At 35.3% G+C, this 18,094-nt stretch overlaps 1 protein-coding gene across 4 annotated transcripts in view; it reads left to right on the top strand.

The window, feature by feature from the left end:
- DNAH5 (dynein axonemal heavy chain 5) overlaps positions 1–18,094 on the top strand; it is a 420,121-nt gene that overhangs the window by 243,964 nt on the left and 158,063 nt on the right. For all 4 annotated transcript variants that reach the window (XR_011966270.1, XM_072605437.1, XM_072605436.1 and 1 more), the window contains exons 32-39: positions 3,695–3,851; positions 4,160–4,372; positions 5,404–5,628; positions 7,337–7,509; positions 12,518–12,696; positions 13,104–13,291; positions 14,806–15,000; positions 16,992–17,126. Coding sequence is in view for 3 of the 4 variants with exons in the window: in XM_072605437.1 (XP_072461538.1) it covers positions 3,695–3,851; positions 4,160–4,372; positions 5,404–5,628; positions 7,337–7,509; positions 12,518–12,696; positions 13,104–13,291; positions 14,806–15,000; positions 16,992–17,126 (1,465 nt within the window). In the remaining variant the exon portion in view is untranslated. The remainder of the gene's footprint in view (positions 1–3,694; positions 3,852–4,159; positions 4,373–5,403; positions 5,629–7,336; positions 7,510–12,517; positions 12,697–13,103; positions 13,292–14,805; positions 15,001–16,991; positions 17,127–18,094) is intronic.

Genomic DNA, 18,094 nt, shown 5'->3' with positions numbered 1-18,094 from the left:
TAGAAATTCTGTATAATACTTGTGTTCTGAGACCTAGGGTGGTATAGTGGACAGAGAACTGAACTCAGAGTCAGGAAGACTTGGGTTCAAACCTTTCCTTTGACACATGCTATCTATGTGATCCAGGCTGAGTTGCTCAACCTCTAAGTGCCCCAGGCAATTCTCAAAGATTAGAAGTTGCAGAAAAGTTGAGACTGCATTAGGGGAGAATGATTCCTCACTGGGTTTTCTCAATACTGATGAAGTCAGGAGTCTGAGTCTTAAAAAAGTGTTAAAACAATTAAAATCTAAATATATCTTTGAATATTTAATTTTTTCATTAGCCTTTTAAGGCACCCATAATTACTTCACAATAGTCAACAATTAAGAAATTTTATGTGGCAATTTATTAATGATTTATATTCTTAGATGCAAATAGGGCCAGAGAAAACTCCCAATTTGTGAACATGTATTTTCCAGTTGTGTTTTTATACCAGTAGATATGCCTGATGTTGTGAGAATTTACCTCAGAGAAAATCATAGCCCCACAGTGAGGATGATGATTGAAAGATCTAGGAAACTGTCCAACTTTTGTATCTTGTCATATGCTGAGATCCCACATCCCACATCACACTTTCAACATACAGCAGCAAGATTCCTCACAGAGAGTAGGAACTCAATAAATATTTCATGATAGACTGTAGGATCATAGAATCTTAGGAATAAATGGAAACTCAAAAGGCATCATGCTCTGTTTCCAGCTGAAAAGTGAATTTCTTCTTTTTTAATCATGACAAGTGATCAGCAATCTTCTGTTTGAAGAATTCCAATGACAGGGAACTTGCTACTTCTTACAGTAGTCTGGGGCATTTTTAGATCCGATTTCTAGAAAATTTTCTTTGTGTTGAGCCAAAAGCTACTTTTTTGTAACTTCCCAGAATCTCAGAGTTGAAAGATAGTTCAAATGATGTCCATCTTGAACCTGGATATTCTCTCTTTTTAAGGTTTTAAAGATGCTACAGTTATCCCTTCCATACTGTGACATTCCCCATTGTGGTTTCATTATATCATGGGTCAGCATAAGAAATTAAATGGGAATTTTCTGAGAGTTTTGTGGAAGCCACAGACAGCAAGTTGTAATGGTAATTTAAATGGGGAAGATCTTACATATTCATTAATAGACTCATGTGACCTTCCTGGGTCCCATGGAAGTCTGAGTCACATGGAGCCTGTGGTGGGAGCAGTTTGCTGAATGGGTGGAACAGGAAGAGGCACAGCTAGAGCAGAGCTGAGAGGAAGTTGGTCACAGAATAGTCAGAACTAGGAAGAATGCAGGCTGCTGGCTAAGGGAAGTGGAAGGGCTTGTTTGTGATCTTGTTTAAGGGAAGCCTACTTGTGATTTGTTTAATGGAGCTAGTTTGTGGGAAGCTTAGTAGGGGGAAGACTTGTATTGTCTTGGAAATAAAAAACAAATGTGAAAGAAATGAGTATATGGTATCTTCTGCGTCAAATTCCAAAGAGGGATAGAGTGTAGAAAATAATCCATTGAACTTCTCAATAAGGAAGGAAGTCATTAGTTATTTGGATGTGATTTATTTTAGTAGAGTAGGGAAGGGAAAGGAAGGAAATAAACATTGATACTGGACCTACTAAGTGCCAGACACTGTGTGAAGCACTTTACAAATGTGACATTATTTGATCCTCACAATAGTTCTGTGAGGTAAGTGACGTTATAATCCTCATTTTACAGATGAGGAAATTGAGGCAAAGATCACACACTTAGTGAATGTCGGAGACAGTATTTGAACTCAGGTCTTTCTGGCTAGGTCAAATACTCTAGCCAGTTCGCTATCTGAGATAGAGGCCAGACGATAAGGGGTTGAGGAATGAGTGGGCTCTAAAGAAGTAGAAACAATGACTATAAATGAGTCTTTCAGAGTTTGATGACAGGTAAGAAAAATGTAAGAAGACTAGCTTAGTAAAATTAGTCAACAGTATTTTTGTGTTGGGTTTGCTGTTGTTGTTGTTGTTGTGTTTCACACTTGCTGTGTGCCACAAACTGTATTAAATTCTATGGATTCAAAGAAAGGCAAAAATATGGACCCTGCTATCAAGGAGCGCATATTTTATGGGGAGAGACAACATGCAAATGACTATGTATGTATAAAATATATTTATTGTAAGCAGAAGATAATCTTAGCAGGAAGCCACCAGCAGAAAGTCCTCTTCCAGAAGCTGAGATTCGAACTGAATCTTAAAGGAAGTCAAGCAATCTAAAAGGCAGAGGTGAGGAAGGAGAACAATTTCAGACATGGGAGGCAGTCCATACAAAGGCAGGGAGTCAGGAAATGGAAGGTTGTGTGCAAAGAGCAGCAAAATAGTCAAGTAGCTGGATCATAGAGTATGTAGAAGGGAATAAAGTGTAAGAAGGAGTGTAGGGGAAGGAACAAGCATTTATTAAGGTCCTACTGTTTGCCAGGCACCATATACTCATTTCTTTCACATTTGTTTTTTTAATTCCATGACAATATACTGTATACTTTCATTCCCATTTTTACAACTATTCTTTTTGGGGACTCTTTGGCATGACTCCTCATCCATTGTACATTGGTTATTTCCAAAGATTCTGCTTTATACGCTCATTTCTCTTGACATTCTTTTCCTTAGAAATTTCCTCTGCTCATAATTTATGAGCACTTTGCCGATGACTTGCCAATAGGGATCTTTCTTCAGAATTCCAATCCTCTTTCCCATTTCTTATTACCCACTTCCTATTGTACAGCCCTCCAGCACTTCAAATTCAGCCTGTCTAAAACTGAGCTCATCGTCTTCCCAAATCTGCCTCAACCCCTTACTTTTGTGTTTCTGCTCATGGTAACTTGTTCTCTCTTCTCAGTAACTCTTTTTTGATTTCTGTCTCTCTTTCAAAGCATACATTCAGTCAGTTACTAGTTTAGCAATTGAATTCTATAAACATGCATTAAGTGGCCACTATGTGTATAACTGCCTGCTAAGCACTGGGGATACAGAAATGAAAACCACAGAATCTTTGCCCTAAATGGGTTTAAATTTTACTACAGAGAAAATAAAATGTACTCAGTATAAAATAAAGTAAAACATAACAGGAAGAAAAGGAGATACCACTGGATTGTGCTGGGAAAATTTGAAGAGGGGAAGAATACTCTAAGTCACAGATATAAAGAAAAGCTTCACAGAGGGGGCAGCACCTACAGTGAACCTTGAAGGAAGAGAAAGTTCCATTGATTCAAACGTAGTAATAGCTCTTTTCATCTAACTACTCTGCCTGCCATCATTTTTCTGCTGACAGTAGAAAGAGTGCCTGGATGTCTACAGAATAAGAAATTAAACACAATAGAGATGGCTTGTACAAAAACTAGAAGCAAGATTATACATGGTTAAACCATTATATTGACCTTCTACCTATGTATTATGTAGAACAGATATGATTATTAAATGTCCCCCCTCCCAAAAGTAATAATTTACAATCAGAATATGGAAAGTTTGAATTGCTAGCACTGGCAACAAAATCAACACTGAGAAGTAATATGCAAAGGGAAAGATTTTTTGAAAGTTATAAACTTTACAAACAACCATTCAAATCCATTGCATACCCCTGAACAAGTAGGTTCTCAGCCAACCAAATTTAAAATGTGTTTAAATGAATTTGTATTTGTTTTCCTCCTCTACCACTCAGATATTTGGAGAAAAAACGACTTTCTTTTCCTCGGTTCTTTTTTGTCTCTGATCCTGCCCTTTTGGAGATTCTTGGCCAAGCCTCAGATTCTCACACCATACAGGCTCATTTGCTGAATGTATTTGACAACATAAAATCTGTTAAATTTCATGAAAAGGTACATTCCATTTTGATTTTTCATAATGTATTTTTTTCCTTGTTATTATACACAACATAAGTTATTTTAAGCATGTAGAATCAGAATATTTAAGAACACATTATTGATGTGACACTTCACAATTTTAAAATATTTTCTCTTCTGATAATTAGTTTTGAAGCTCACAGTTACTTAATTTCTTGTGCTGAAAGCCTAAGTTGGTGAAAGACAGAAGTAAGATTAGGAGGAAAAAAGCAACAGAGAAAAAAAAGTTGGTGTATTTATCTTCATTTCTATATGAATGTATTTCTTTTTATGTCTTAACGTAGATCTATGATCGTATTATGTCAATTTGCTCGCGTGAGGGTGAGATGATTGAACTGGATAAACCTGTGATGGCGGAGGGCAACGTAGAAGTTTGGCTTAATTCTCTCTTGGAAGAATCTCAGTCCTCATTACATCTTGTGATTCGCCAGGCATCCACAAACATTCAGGAACCAGGCTTCCAACTGATTGAATTTCTTTCTTCCTTCCCTGCACAGGTCAATATTAAACTGAGATGGCATATTCTGCAGAATGTTCTTTCCAGGAAGCATGTGTTTTGAGTTTCTTGAATGATTGTGCTAATACAAAGCTCGAACATCTAGATTTTCATGAATACAAAGACAATGAAAACTTTGTTCACAAGTTACCTAATTATATTAAACTAAACTTTAAAAAAATACATAGCTAAAAGTTCCTCTTGGAATGTTTTTGTGCAATGTACAATTGAATTCTACATAAAATAGAAATGTATGGATATTGCCCTTAGAAATTTTCCATATTACTGTTTGGTTTTTCTAATACTTCAGTCTCAATATATGTTGAATATGTTTACTGGTAGAATGAAAAACTAACTAAAATACACCAAATTGTTTGTTTTCCTAAAGAAATATGATGTACTGATTGCTTCCAAATGGAAAGCATTGCTCTACCTGTTGTAGGGGCATAAAGAAGCAGAAGACTTGTCCTTTCTTTCCCTCAGGGAATTTACAGTGATCTGGGGGAGGTAAGGCTTAGACACAGGAAAAGATAACAAAATATACAGGAAAAGATAAGCAAAACAAAGAAAAAAACAACAGTACAACACAGTAATACAAGAGACACCTGAAGAGAATGCAGTCCTAATTTGCCCCATGATATATTTGTATGTATACATGTACATATATACACATACATATATACACATGCACACACATGAATGAAAAAATTACTGGTAGAGGATTTGGGAAAGTGAAGAGAAAGGCAATTACTTTAGGTTGGGGGCAATCAGCATCAGAAAATCTCAAAATTGAAAGAAACTTCTGAGACCCCCTAGTACAACTGCTATTAGAGCAAGAATTTCCTCTCCGATGCCCATGATGACATCACTCAGCCTTTGCCTGAAGACCTTGTGTGAAGAGTGACCCATTATTTCCCAGAAAAAAATACTTTGAATTAACATTTTGATAAATAATAGCTACTTATTTTATGGACAATTCTGTTTAGATATCTCTATATAAACATGCTTACATTGCCTTTTTGTTTCTATCAGGTTGGACTGTTAGGAATTCAGTTGATATGGACAAGGGACTCAGAGGATGCTCTCACAAATGCCAAGTTTGATAAAAAAATCATGCAGAAAACAAATCAGTCTTTCCTAGAACTACTGAATACACTGATAGATATGACCACAAAGGATTTAAGTTCAGTGGAACGTGTGAAATATGAGACTTTGATCACTATTCATGTCCACCAAAGGGATATCTTTGATGAACTGGTAAATACTTTTAGTAGCCTCCACTATCTACCCACTTAATTGGTTTTGATTTAATTGAATCAGAATCAAAGTTGAAATTCAGTTTAATCTTCTTCATAATGGTAAACAACTGCTTATACTGTTCTTTTTTTTCCTTCTCAGTTAGTTTTGTACATTTACGTGTTAACTATGAAAGGGTATATGTGGAATTTCCATTTTTAAAATATGTTGAAAAATTCCATTCAGCTCTTATTTAGCTAGGACTTCCTGTCTTCCTTTTTGTGTGTTTGCCTGTTACTTGTCTGTCTGCTTGTCTAATATTCCTCTATTTTTGAGGAGTAGGAGTTTTATATGTGTTATTCATCAGCATAGGGAATTCCCTGCAATTACACTATCTCTACCAAAACAGGTGTAATCATTTAAAAATTACTTATTAATTAAAGATAACGATGATTATTATTGCTATCGAGAACATTTTCATTGTTAATAGAAAAGTTTACTGAGATATTTGAGGTTTTTGTTAAATGAGCATTTTAAGTAATTTTTTTTTGCCAGTGTTCAATTTCAATATGTTATGTTCTAGATACTGTATTAACTTTTCATCTTTAACAGTTGATAAGCATAGAAAAGTTTCAGGAAACGGAAAAAATGGGCAAAAAGAAAGAAAGCCTGCTCTTGTGAAATCCTCCATTAGGTATAGAAGGTGACAGCTCATTATAATTAATGAAATACTAGTTTTTTTCCTAGAGTTCATTTTCTGTCCTAAATGTCATGGGATCATAGATATAGACTGGAAAGGACCTTAGAGATTATATGGTCTAAACTACCTCATTTTTATATGAGGTAAATGAGTTCCAAAAAGGCTAAGTGGTTTGGTTAAAGGTCACCCATGTAGCAAGGGGCAGAACGGGCACATGAGCCTAAGTCCTCCAACTTCAAAGCCAACACTCTGATTTAAAAATTTTCTGCTATTTTAATATCTATGTAGCTAGATTCAGTAAAGAATTAAGAAAGATTAGCCCAGAAATAATGACAGTAATTAGCATAATAATCTAAAATAATAATATATTTTAATACTTGAATATATATTCACCCTTAAATAGATTTAGGAGTCAAGAAATTTTGGAAATGAGATTTTTTTGATTTACTAAATATAGAAAATTTAGTACTTTACTAAAAAAATTCAAATGGAAATGCCACTAACCAGCAGCATAATAATATCCTGTAGAAGGCAGAATACGTTTGTAGGATTTTTAGATTTGCTTCTGTCTAATGTAAAAGTTTAAGAGTTCTTTTAAAAAAACACAATTCTTATCATTTTTATTGTATCTTGAATTGTTTATTTGTGTTTGTTTTTGTCTGCTAAATTATAAGATTCTTTCTGTATTCTACATAGATTATATTTTGTGTATATATTTATGGGAAGTATTTTGGTTTCTTAATTTGTTAAACTAATTTAAAAAGATTATATCTTGTTTATTGCAGAGACATTTAGTTTCACTGTATCTTTTTAAGGAAAGTACTCCCCTCACTCACACTATCCCCATGGTTTGCAAAAGGTTTCTTTATGGGCCTGTGAAATGAAGAGTAGATACTTTCCTCTCCCAGAATTCTCAGGAATTTCCATGATCCCCCTTTACTACTCTTTGCAGCCCAGTCAGATATTAATTTATATATGTGAAATAAATTATTCTCTCTCTTGTAATCAAGTATCTATTTTAAATTTCAGTGTCATATGCATATCAAGAACCCTACCGATTTCGAGTGGCTGAAACAGTGCAGATTTTATTTTAATGAAGACTCTGACAAGATGATGATTCACATCACAGATGTCTCTTTTATATACCAGAATGAATTTTTAGGCTGCACTGACAGACTTGTCATAACTCCTCTCACAGATAGGTGATGGAAGGATTCTGTGATTTTTTCCCCCCTTTCTTCTTTTCAAAATGCTTACGGTGTTTTATTATGTCTTCAGGTTTTATTGGTTCTTTTGTGTCTGAAATCTTGGAAACCAAGACATTTTTAGCATTATATGTGAGTTTTCCCATATATTTTATGCTGGATGGTGATAAAAATCTCCCCAGACTTACCCAGGAGGAGCCCATACAAAGCAATTTCACTTTGTCTCAATTGAGACAAAGTTAAAATGACCTTTGTGGAAATTGAAGGGCCATGAAGATGAATGGATTTTTCTTTGTTTTTATGGAAATAAAAAAAGTGTTACAAATCATAGTTGACCTTGACCACCATCTTATTGGCTCTGCTACTTAGTGCTATCCTATTGAAACAGCCAAAATGGCATTTGTACAACAAAGCAATGGAAAGCAAATAAATCTAAGATGTAGTGGAAAGAATTCTGAACTGGTAGTCAAGAGATCTGGATTTTAATCCCAGTTCTATCACTGGGGCAAATCATTCAGCTTCTTTTGGCCTTGATTTCCTCATGTGTAAAATGAGGGGGTACACTTGAGATTTTCAAAGATCCCTTCCATTGCTAAAATTCTGCCAGTCCATGACTCTACCTTAAACTTGTGACATCAGCTACATTGTAATTTTTAAAAAAATAATGCTTTGTTATTAATTAATACCAAATATAATGAACATTTCCATACATATGAACTTAGAAGAGAATTATACACTATGAATCTTTATTTATGTATCACTTGTTACTGATAAATTCATGTTTAGTGAATTTATCATATTTTTAAAAGTAAAAGAGATTTGTGGTGGGTTCAGCATTATTTCAAATAATAACGTAATTCTTCATTAATATTTATTAGAAAATAAATATTTTTAGAATATTTCTAATAACAAAACAATAATTCTTTTCTCTATTAGGAGATGTCTTTAAGACATCCTATCTCTGCTGTGAAGGTCTAGGCAGCAGTTGTTTTAAACACCCTTATTGAATAAGATGGTTTTTAGTTAGTATAAACAAGATAAGACTGGTCCTTGCGATATGTTATTACTTACATATTTACCTGTGCTAAGTTTGAGAAGATGAATGCTAGACAGAAGTGACAAGATGAGTGAATGGAAAAATAATTGAAAATAAGGTAACCCAATAACTCAAATTTTGGAAGAATGAACTCAAAGCATACCTTTTGTCCGCGTCATTGTAGAAGACATAGAAAGATGAGGAGGTGAAGTCTCTCCAAAAGAGAAAAGATTTGGTGGAGTAAATCAGGATTCTCCTTGTTTCCTCCTCCCTCTGTTTGAGGTTCAGACAGTATACATTTAGACTTTCTTCCTTTATCAGAAAGCTCTTCCCCCAAACAAATTTAGTTTGTTCTCTCATACTGTGTTCTAATCCCCTTTCTTCTGAAATACCAGTAAACCAGTGGTTAGTTTAGGTTAATAGTAAGATCTCTCTTTAGTAACTCCAACATAAAGAAAGTTAGGTGCATATGGATTGTGGGGGAGAGTGTAAACTTTACTTTGTCAGCCTGTAAATCTTTGAATGATGCCATACAAATGTGATTCCAGTACCCTTTGCGTTACTTATAGTTAGGATTCTTCTGAGCTGGTGATAGTTCATGTAATGACACCAAGTCAACACACCAGGAAATTTTGTGTTAGAGATGGGCTTCTGACACAGTGAACAATTTAGGATCATTTTAGGTACAACACAATTTCCCAAATCTCGTTTATCCCTTACCTTATAAAACTAATAAATAGTAGCAGAAATGAAGGATCACATAAAGATACTTTATCTGTTTAATAAATAATGTATATGAAACTAGAAAACTATACTTCTGTCCTTCTGTAACTACAAATTCGTGATTTATTTATAACATTGGCTTATATTTCCTTTTTTAATTCCTTCTCTCTCTTTTTTGGGAACTCTGACTTTTCACTTTTTTTTTCCTATTTATAACTTCTATCTGTGCCATCCCTTTATCCCCAAAGCATGAAACAAAACAAAATTCTGTTGTTATTACATAGACTATGTGATTAATATACCTTTGCAGTGGTGCAATGGAGCCAGCTTGTACTCACTGGCTCTGGATATTGAGGAAATAACTCAAAATTCAGGCCTCAATGGTGGGTCTACAGAGTAATCATCATGTCTGAGTAATAGCATATTAAGACATACAATACTAGCTAAGTTGTTCAGTCATTTCAGTAGTCTCTGACTCTTTGTGGCCACATTTGGGGTTTTCTTGGCAAGGATACTAGAATGGTTTGCTATTTCCTTCTCCAGTTTGTTTTATAGATGAGAAACTAAGGTAAATATGGTTAAGTTACTTGTCTAGGATTACACAGCTAGTAAGAGTGTGAGTCTATTTTTGAGCTCACAATGATAAACCGTCCAAGCTCAATGCTTTATGTACTGCATGACGTTACTGTTCATATTAGCTAAAAAGTGAATTTGATAAGATATAATTTGTTATAGATTTATTACCAAAACAATGGTTCTTATTTTAAAAATCTTGATTGTTCATTCCTAAAATATGTCCATAATTAAGTTTTAGCAAAAAGGATAGAGAATCCAGAACTAAGCTTCCTAGAGATAATGAAGAAATATTAATTTAATGAATGCATAGGTGATAGGATAATGTTTAAGGAGCAATCCTTGAAGTCAATAAGACTGAGATTCAAATCTCACCCCAACACATACTAGCTATATGACCATGGGCTAGTCACTCAGTCTCTCAGTTGCCAGGCAGCCCTCTAAAGATATAAATTACATATAAAGTGTAGTCTGCATTGATAGAGGTCTCTACACCAGAACTACTTCATACTCATGAACTCACTGGTTCGTGACTCACTTCTGTCAAATTGTGCAAAAAATGTATGGTAGAATCAAAGGACTTTGGACTTGCACTCTTATGTATTCTTTAAAAGATTTTTTTACTGCCACGAGATGCTGATACAGTAATATGAGCATCACTGTATCTACATTAATGCGTGAGGGACACCACCCCCACTCCCTTTCAGTTTACTCATTGACCAGGAAAATAGAGGATGAAACAGAAGTAATGAGTGTATAATTTAAATATTTTTGTTTATTTTTTAAAATTATAAAATGTTAAACTCCCCTGCTTTTAAAGGTAGGAATAGGGAACACAAATTTGTTCAAAAATATAGTGCAAAGTAGAAAATATACTCCTGTTCTGTATTATGGCCAGTTATGTGGAGGTGAAGGGTTGTTTAGACAAGGCAATGTAAAGGCAGGTGATGGGGAGAAAACCCCACAGATATTGCAGAAGGACAAATGCATGGGAGATACAGAGTACTGGGGAGAATGGAGGAAAAAAAATACACAAACACAGGCAGATACACAAAGACCCTGTGCTGCTCTCTCTAAGAAGGGTGTGGAATTGCTCCTTGGGTGCAACTGGGGGGTTGTCACAGAATGATGATGGATGTGGCGTAGTTAAAGCAGGCTTATTTAAGTAGCTGTGTCTTGATGGAGAGAGGCTGGTTATACTGTGCTCATGCTCAGGCACTTTCCACTTAAAATATTTATCATTATGTATTGAGATAATGGCATGTAAGTTGGTTGCCTCTTTTTCCTAATACACCAGAAACATTCCTATTACAGTAATGCCTGAGATGTACATTAGTTGATTAGCCAGTGCTTGCTAGTCTTTAAGTAATCAATGATTTCTGAAGCTGTACTATAAATGGGAAATTTAGCAGTTCGGCAGGGGGGAATATTACTCTCTCTACTGCAGGGACTAAAGTGACATATCCCAGAGGTGAGATGAAATGAAACAAAGGGCTAGTTTGGACCTGCTAACTAGCAGTTTCCATTCTTGGTTTAAGAGATGCATTTTCCTCTTTATTTTTCTGTACAAAGTTATTTGCATTTTAATAAGCACATTTTTTCATAAAATAGGTTTTTGAAGAGTACTGAGGCAAGCGGTCCTCATATTTTTGCCTCTAAATTTTTATTCTGGAATATTCTATTAAAGCTTAAGACTTTTGGGACACCCTGTATATATATTTTATAACTGAACATGTACACACAGATAGAATATATGCCATTTCCACATATGTGTGTACAATATATTCCGTATGTCTACTCCATATACATGTGTATTAATATTCCCAATATGCATAAACACATTGAATTATAAATATAAATGCAGCTTTAAAGCCTGATGTAATTCATGTGGGTATTTGTGTTTCATTTAGAACCCAATAAAAGATCTCTGTAAGTTGTTTTGTCAAAGACATGTATCCTACTGTGGCTACTCTTATGATAAGCCTCTAAAAATTTGACTGAAATGGAGGGGACATGTACTGTAAGCTACTGAGTCCACACTGGAAGTCTTTCTGTGAATATTTCAATGAAATCATTCTTCCCATTAAGAAGTTATCACTTTGGTTTTTGGTGAAATACCAGTACTAAATAGTGGTGTTCTATAAATTGCTTCCTTTCACATCATATTATTCTGGGAAATTTCCTACCACATCCAGATTTTACTCAATGCAGTTTTCCACTCTGAACAGTCACAAGATCCCATTATAGGAGTGTGTGTGTGTGTGTGTGTGTGTGCGCGCGCGTGACAGAGAGAGAGAGGGACAGACAGATAGACAAGCACATAGATTCAGTGAGTAAATTTGTGTTTACCAGGAAGTATGCCCATGTTGTGATGACTTATTCATATATGAATAATTACTTCCTTGTATGAGCAGCATCATCCAAACAAAGTAAAATCAAAGACTTACAGAGTTATAAATAATATCACAATGATCTAGCATATTCTTCTCATCTGGTAGGGAAGGAATTGAGGCCCACAAGGATTAAGTACCTCCTCTAAGATCATACATCTAAAATCCATATCTCTTGACTCCCAGACCAGAACTCTGTTTCTCATATTACATGACTTCTCGTCTGTTTTCCCACCACTCTCAATATCAGTCATCTTTCCCTCTCCTCTTCCCACCTCTATAGATGTTATATCACTTTGGCTCAAGCTTTGGGAATGAGCATGGGAGGAGCACCGGCTGGCCCTGCAGGGACTGGAAAAACAGAAACGACAAAAGATATGGGAAGATGCCTTGGTAAATATGTGGTGGTTTTCAACTGTTCAGATCAGATGGATTTCCGAGGACTGGGAAGAATTTTTAAAGGTGAGGTCAATAGTCAAAGTACAATAATACAAATTGCTAGTTTTCTTTAATAAAGTAATTTGATTTTTTAATGATAAAAATCAATCAAAACTCAAAGGGAATCTTGAAATATATTATAGTGGGTCATATGGACAAACATTATCAACATCACCAGACTGTTGTAGGATCCCTTTTCTCTAAGTTGCTTAGATTGGTGCTACTGAAGGGTGCTAAGTTAACCATCTTTCAGAGCTGGCTGCTTTGTTCACTTTACTCAACTTCTAATTCCCCATACACTCCTACTTCATTTCTGAATGAACGGATCTCTGATTTACTTTGACAGTAGGCTTCTTCCTTTACAACACCCTTATCCTCAACTCTCTGATACTATATATTAATCAAATTCTCTCTTTAAATTCCTTTCTAAGGGCTGGCACAGTCAGGGTCCTGGGGCTGCTTTGATGAATTTAATCGTATTGATCTACCAGTATTATCCGTTGCTGCACAGCAAATCTCCATTATTCTGACATGTAAGAAAGAACGTAAAAAGAGTTTTATTTTTACTGATGGAGACACTATACAGATGAACCCAGAATTTGGACTCTTTCTAACCATGGTAAGAAAATATAAAACCAACTGCTGAATTTCTTGCAGTATGGTCACAGGGTCAATATTTTCCCCTATGAATATAATTTTAGTTGCTTCTCATTAGTAAGAATTGGATTGTGGATTTTGGTATGCATTTATATGTGTGTGTGCATTTGGTTGCTCCTAACAGACTGATACGCCAGCTGAGAGAGCTATATATATATATACACACGTATATTAACACATATATTATATACACATGTCTATATATACATATAATCTGTACATATGTATATATACACACACACATTTGTGTGTGTGTGTGTGTGTGTGTGTGTGTGTGTGTGTGCTGATAGCTGGCCTCAGAGTTAGAAAGAACTAAGTTCAAGGTCAGATTCTGCCACATCCTGGCTTTGTGACCTTAGGAAAGTCATGCTTCATTCCAAGCAGCTCTCTCAGACTAAGTTGCTGATGGGCGATCATCTACATTGGTAAAGGAGATGCCCTACTAGGAGGTCTCTGATGATATCATAGGTCTGGCTGGTTAAGAAATGCCCATGAGTCATACCTGATGATCCATAGAATGGTAAATCTTGATAAGTGACATAAAGTCAAGAGTGGAAGTGACCTTAGAGATAATTTAATTCAACCCTTTAATTTTATAGATGAAAAAGCTCAGGATTAGAGAGGAATTGTAGCTTTCCTAATTTCACCTATATAGCAAGAGAGAAGTCAGGATTTGAACCTAGGTCTTTATCACAGTCTTTCCCTCACTGTACCACATTGATAGCAATTGCATATTTATTGCATCTGCATCAAATGTCCTTTCGGTGTTGTTTTTGTATGTGTTTAATGCTCTGTGATAGTAATTTATGAGAGCAGAATCAAGTTTTATTTAATCTTTGCCTCTAGCTCATTGTTATTAGCAGAAGGTTGGCTTGCTGTCATGTTCAGGGTAGGGTAACAACAACTTGGCAACAACAACTCATTGAACTATCTACTAAGTCATGGAGGTGTTGTGAGCTATGTCAGTGAAGAAAGTAAATTATCAGTCTTTTGGCAGATTTGAAGAATCTCCTTGGTGAGTCATTCAAAACTTTGTATGTGGTAGGCATTTGGCCTGGGTTAAGCCTCCTTAAGGACAGGCCTCTGATAGTTTATATTTGATACTAGAACAAAATAAGACATTCATAGGTCATTTAACAGTTACCGAAAGGAGATTTACTTTAGCCATAGCGGGAGACAGGTGTGTTCAAAAAAGATCGATTTTGAGAACCTTTCCTTTGATATAATTCAGCTGAGTGAAGCTTCAATCCAATTTCACTGGCCAAACATCTCAGAGTCCTTTCAGCTCCTTGGGACTGCTTTGAACTCAGGTACGTATTGAGGAAGTGACATAGACAGTCTGAATCTTTAGTCCCCTGAGAGAAATCCTTGAGGAAATTCTTATACTTTTAAAGGAAAAATTACCCTAGCCTGCTCATGGCAGCAGGGGTTAGATTATTGCTTAATAATTGTTTGAATGACACCTCTTCTGTTTAGAACCCTGGCTATGCTGGTCGGCAGGAGTTACCCGAAAACTTAAAGATTAACTTTCGTTCGGTGGCTATGATGGTTCCTGATCGCCAAATCATAATCCGAGTGAAGCTGGCTAGCTGTGGCTTCATCGATAACATTGTCTTGGCAAGGAAGTTTTTCACGTTGTATAAACTATGTGAGGAGCAGCTCTCTAAACAGGTGAGACTACCCAAAGTTTGTCTTGCATCAATGCATCACTCGATGTCTTTGATTCAAGTTTTATTTGTTGGAAAACTATGTAGGGGGTGATGATTTAAAGACACTTTCAAGGGGCAAATAAATATAATCACAAGTACCACTACAATAATAATCCTTTGTATATGCATCTGACTGCTAAGAGGGACCGTTTAAATGTAAAACATAAATGTATGCCACAGATACAGTTGTCCTCTGAGAAAGAGAGAGAGAGATATAACCCTAGGAGGGCCTGGGGTCAGTCCCACCTCTGACATGTAGGCAATTGTTGAAGACTAGAAATTGCAGAGAAGGTGTCATCCTGATTGGCTAAAATAAGATTGCTTATTTGAGACACATATTAGAAAATATTACATATTAGAAATAATATTAACATAGAATTAATCACATTATACTATATAAAATATATGATAATTATCACATATTAATATAATATGGCTTATGATATTTATAACCATATGTAAGTAACTTAAATTTATAAGTAAATTTAAGTTACTTACATATGGTTATAAATTACATATATGATGTATTACTATATTATCTAATTATTATATATTAGAGAAGAGGGAAAAAGGGGTTGTATTGCACTCATGATTTCATTAGTAGAGGGAGTTCTCACTGTGGATGCTTCCCCTACTGTTGAAGATAAGTGACTTCCCTATAATTTATAATCTTAAAGAGTGACTTATGGCACTGAAAGATAACTTGCTCATGGCACATAGCTAGTACGAGTGAAAGATGGGACTTGAACGCTGACTTTTTTTGACTCATTTACCTGCTATCTACCCTCTACCAGACTGTCTCTTAGCCAGGTTTAGAGTAGACATTTAATAAATGTTGAATCAAGGAATTATTGCATTTAATCCCATCTATGTACTCAGCCTCCACTGCCAAAAACTTTAGTGCTGAAAGGAGCCTGGGAGCCAATGAATCCACAACCCCAGCTTCCTTAGTTTTCTGGATAATAATAATCAAAGTGATACTAAAGCCAGCAAGTTAAATTTTTAGTATGAGTACTTTGTAATTTGGACATCAGCAAATGCTATAAATCAAGGCTTGATTTATTATTCTGTTGCTTGTCTTAGGTCTATAATCTAGATTTAAGTACACGATAGAGAAATATTAATAATGTGGATAAACATTACAAGTATGTCTTACTTTTTTTGGGGGGGGGAGGGTTGGGCATGGTGGGAATTGGTTGTGCCAACCAACAAATACCTGACTCGAACAGGCACAGAGAAGTTAGGTTACTTAGCCAAAGACATCCAGCTGGTGAGATATGCAGCCAAGTTTTGTGCCTGATCTACTGTAACCTTCTCACTAGTATCTCACATTCTGCTTCTGCCCTTTCCAAGCCATAATATCAACCATTTGTCTACTCTATTCCAAGTCTTTCCTTTGTCACTGTAAATCACATTACCAAGTTCTCATTTGGTGCATCAAGCCTCTGCATGCCCAGCTCCTATGTTGTTTCTCAGTCCAAACTCTTCATTTATTTTCTTGCTTTTGCTGTCCTGTTTCTTATACTTCTACTTAGAAATATTTTCTCATCTTGCTGTTGCCTATACAGAGAATAGTTTTTTGTTTCCTGTATAATAAAATGATATCCTTCTCTTCCTTCAAGCTGAAAATGAGATTTTTTACATGCCTGGGAAATTTCCCTAATTTTCCCCATTAGGTAGTTCTATTAGCATATGTCCTAGTGAATTCTTGTACTCATGAAATAAGTTTCATGAAATGGAACAGATTTAGTTTGTTTCATGTTCTCAGTTTGCTTTTCGAAGTATTCTGAGAGAAACCTGTGCTTAGCACCAATTGTTTATGTACATTTATCAAAGGATAATCATCATTTAATCACCACTGCACTGTCTGGGAATCCTTCTGGATAAATTATATATTTTTTTCTGAAAGCTACTATTGAAACAATAATTTTTTTTAATTCCCTAATTCTTTAGGTACATTATGATTTTGGACTACGTAACATTTTATCAGTACTCAGGACTTTAGGAGCAGCGAAAAGAGCTAACCCCACTGACACAGAATCAACCATTGTCATGCGTGTGCTAAGAGATATGAATCTTTCTAAACTGGTAAGCTTTACAGATGGGCATGTTCCACTTACTTAAGCACTGGTTCCACTGATCAAGCACTAATAGCTATTAGAGATGTTTATTAGAGATGCTAATGACAAAGGACTTAATGGCTATAGAAAACACTAGGGAAAATAAAAATAATATTGTCTACATGTTATCCAGTATAATCTATATTTATTGTGACTGTCATAGTATATCTCTGAACACAGGCTAAGTAATTTTAGCCAGGAAGATAAATGAAGAAATTTTATCAGTTAAGGTCCTGTTTATATGTCTGTTGCTAATGAATGATTTTTATTCATTTTAACTAAAACTCACCCCCCTCACCTTGCCTATCAGTATGACAGGTGAACACGTTATTTAAGTTGTAAAAATTTGTAAGAAGCTTAAATTTTTTAAAAAAAATTTATAGCAGAGAATGAGGCTCAGCCAATATACTGACAGACACAATTAATAGAGTCCAAAGGCAGAATGATATAGTTTATAGCATTCTAAATTTAGAGTCAGGAAACCTGAGTTCAAATGTCATCTCAGAGGCTTATTAATTGTATGGCTATGGGCAAGTCATTTAATCTCTCCTGTCCTCAGTTCCTGCAGCTGTAAAATGAGAAGGTTGTACTTGATGACCTCTAGTGTGTCCCAGTTTCTTTGTTCTGTGGTCTGTCTTAAGTGAATAGATGTTCATCCTTCATAAGAGAAGTATAAATAGAATTCTTACTTTCTCAATTTGCTAATGAGTTCTCATCTATTATAACTGTTAGTGTTTTCTTAATCTTTAACTGGAATGTGTATAAACAGTAATGCTAGCAAGGTTTTGTGTCATATTTGGAGGTGGTAACAGATGGCATTTTTTTTGATTTCTGGTAAAGATAATGAAAATGTGTAGGTTCATAATAAGATGGTATGTGTATTACTAATTGTTGTCAAATATATAGGACTGTATTAGTCTTTTGGGGGCTTAGGTA

This window comes from Notamacropus eugenii, chromosome 4 (assembly GCF_028372415.1).
Source record: "Notamacropus eugenii isolate mMacEug1 chromosome 4, mMacEug1.pri_v2, whole genome shotgun sequence".
NCBI classification, from domain to species: Eukaryota; Metazoa; Chordata; class Mammalia; order Diprotodontia; family Macropodidae; genus Notamacropus; species Notamacropus eugenii.
Note: the sequence above shows the minus strand (reverse complement) of the source record. Positions and strands in the feature narration are given on the sequence as shown.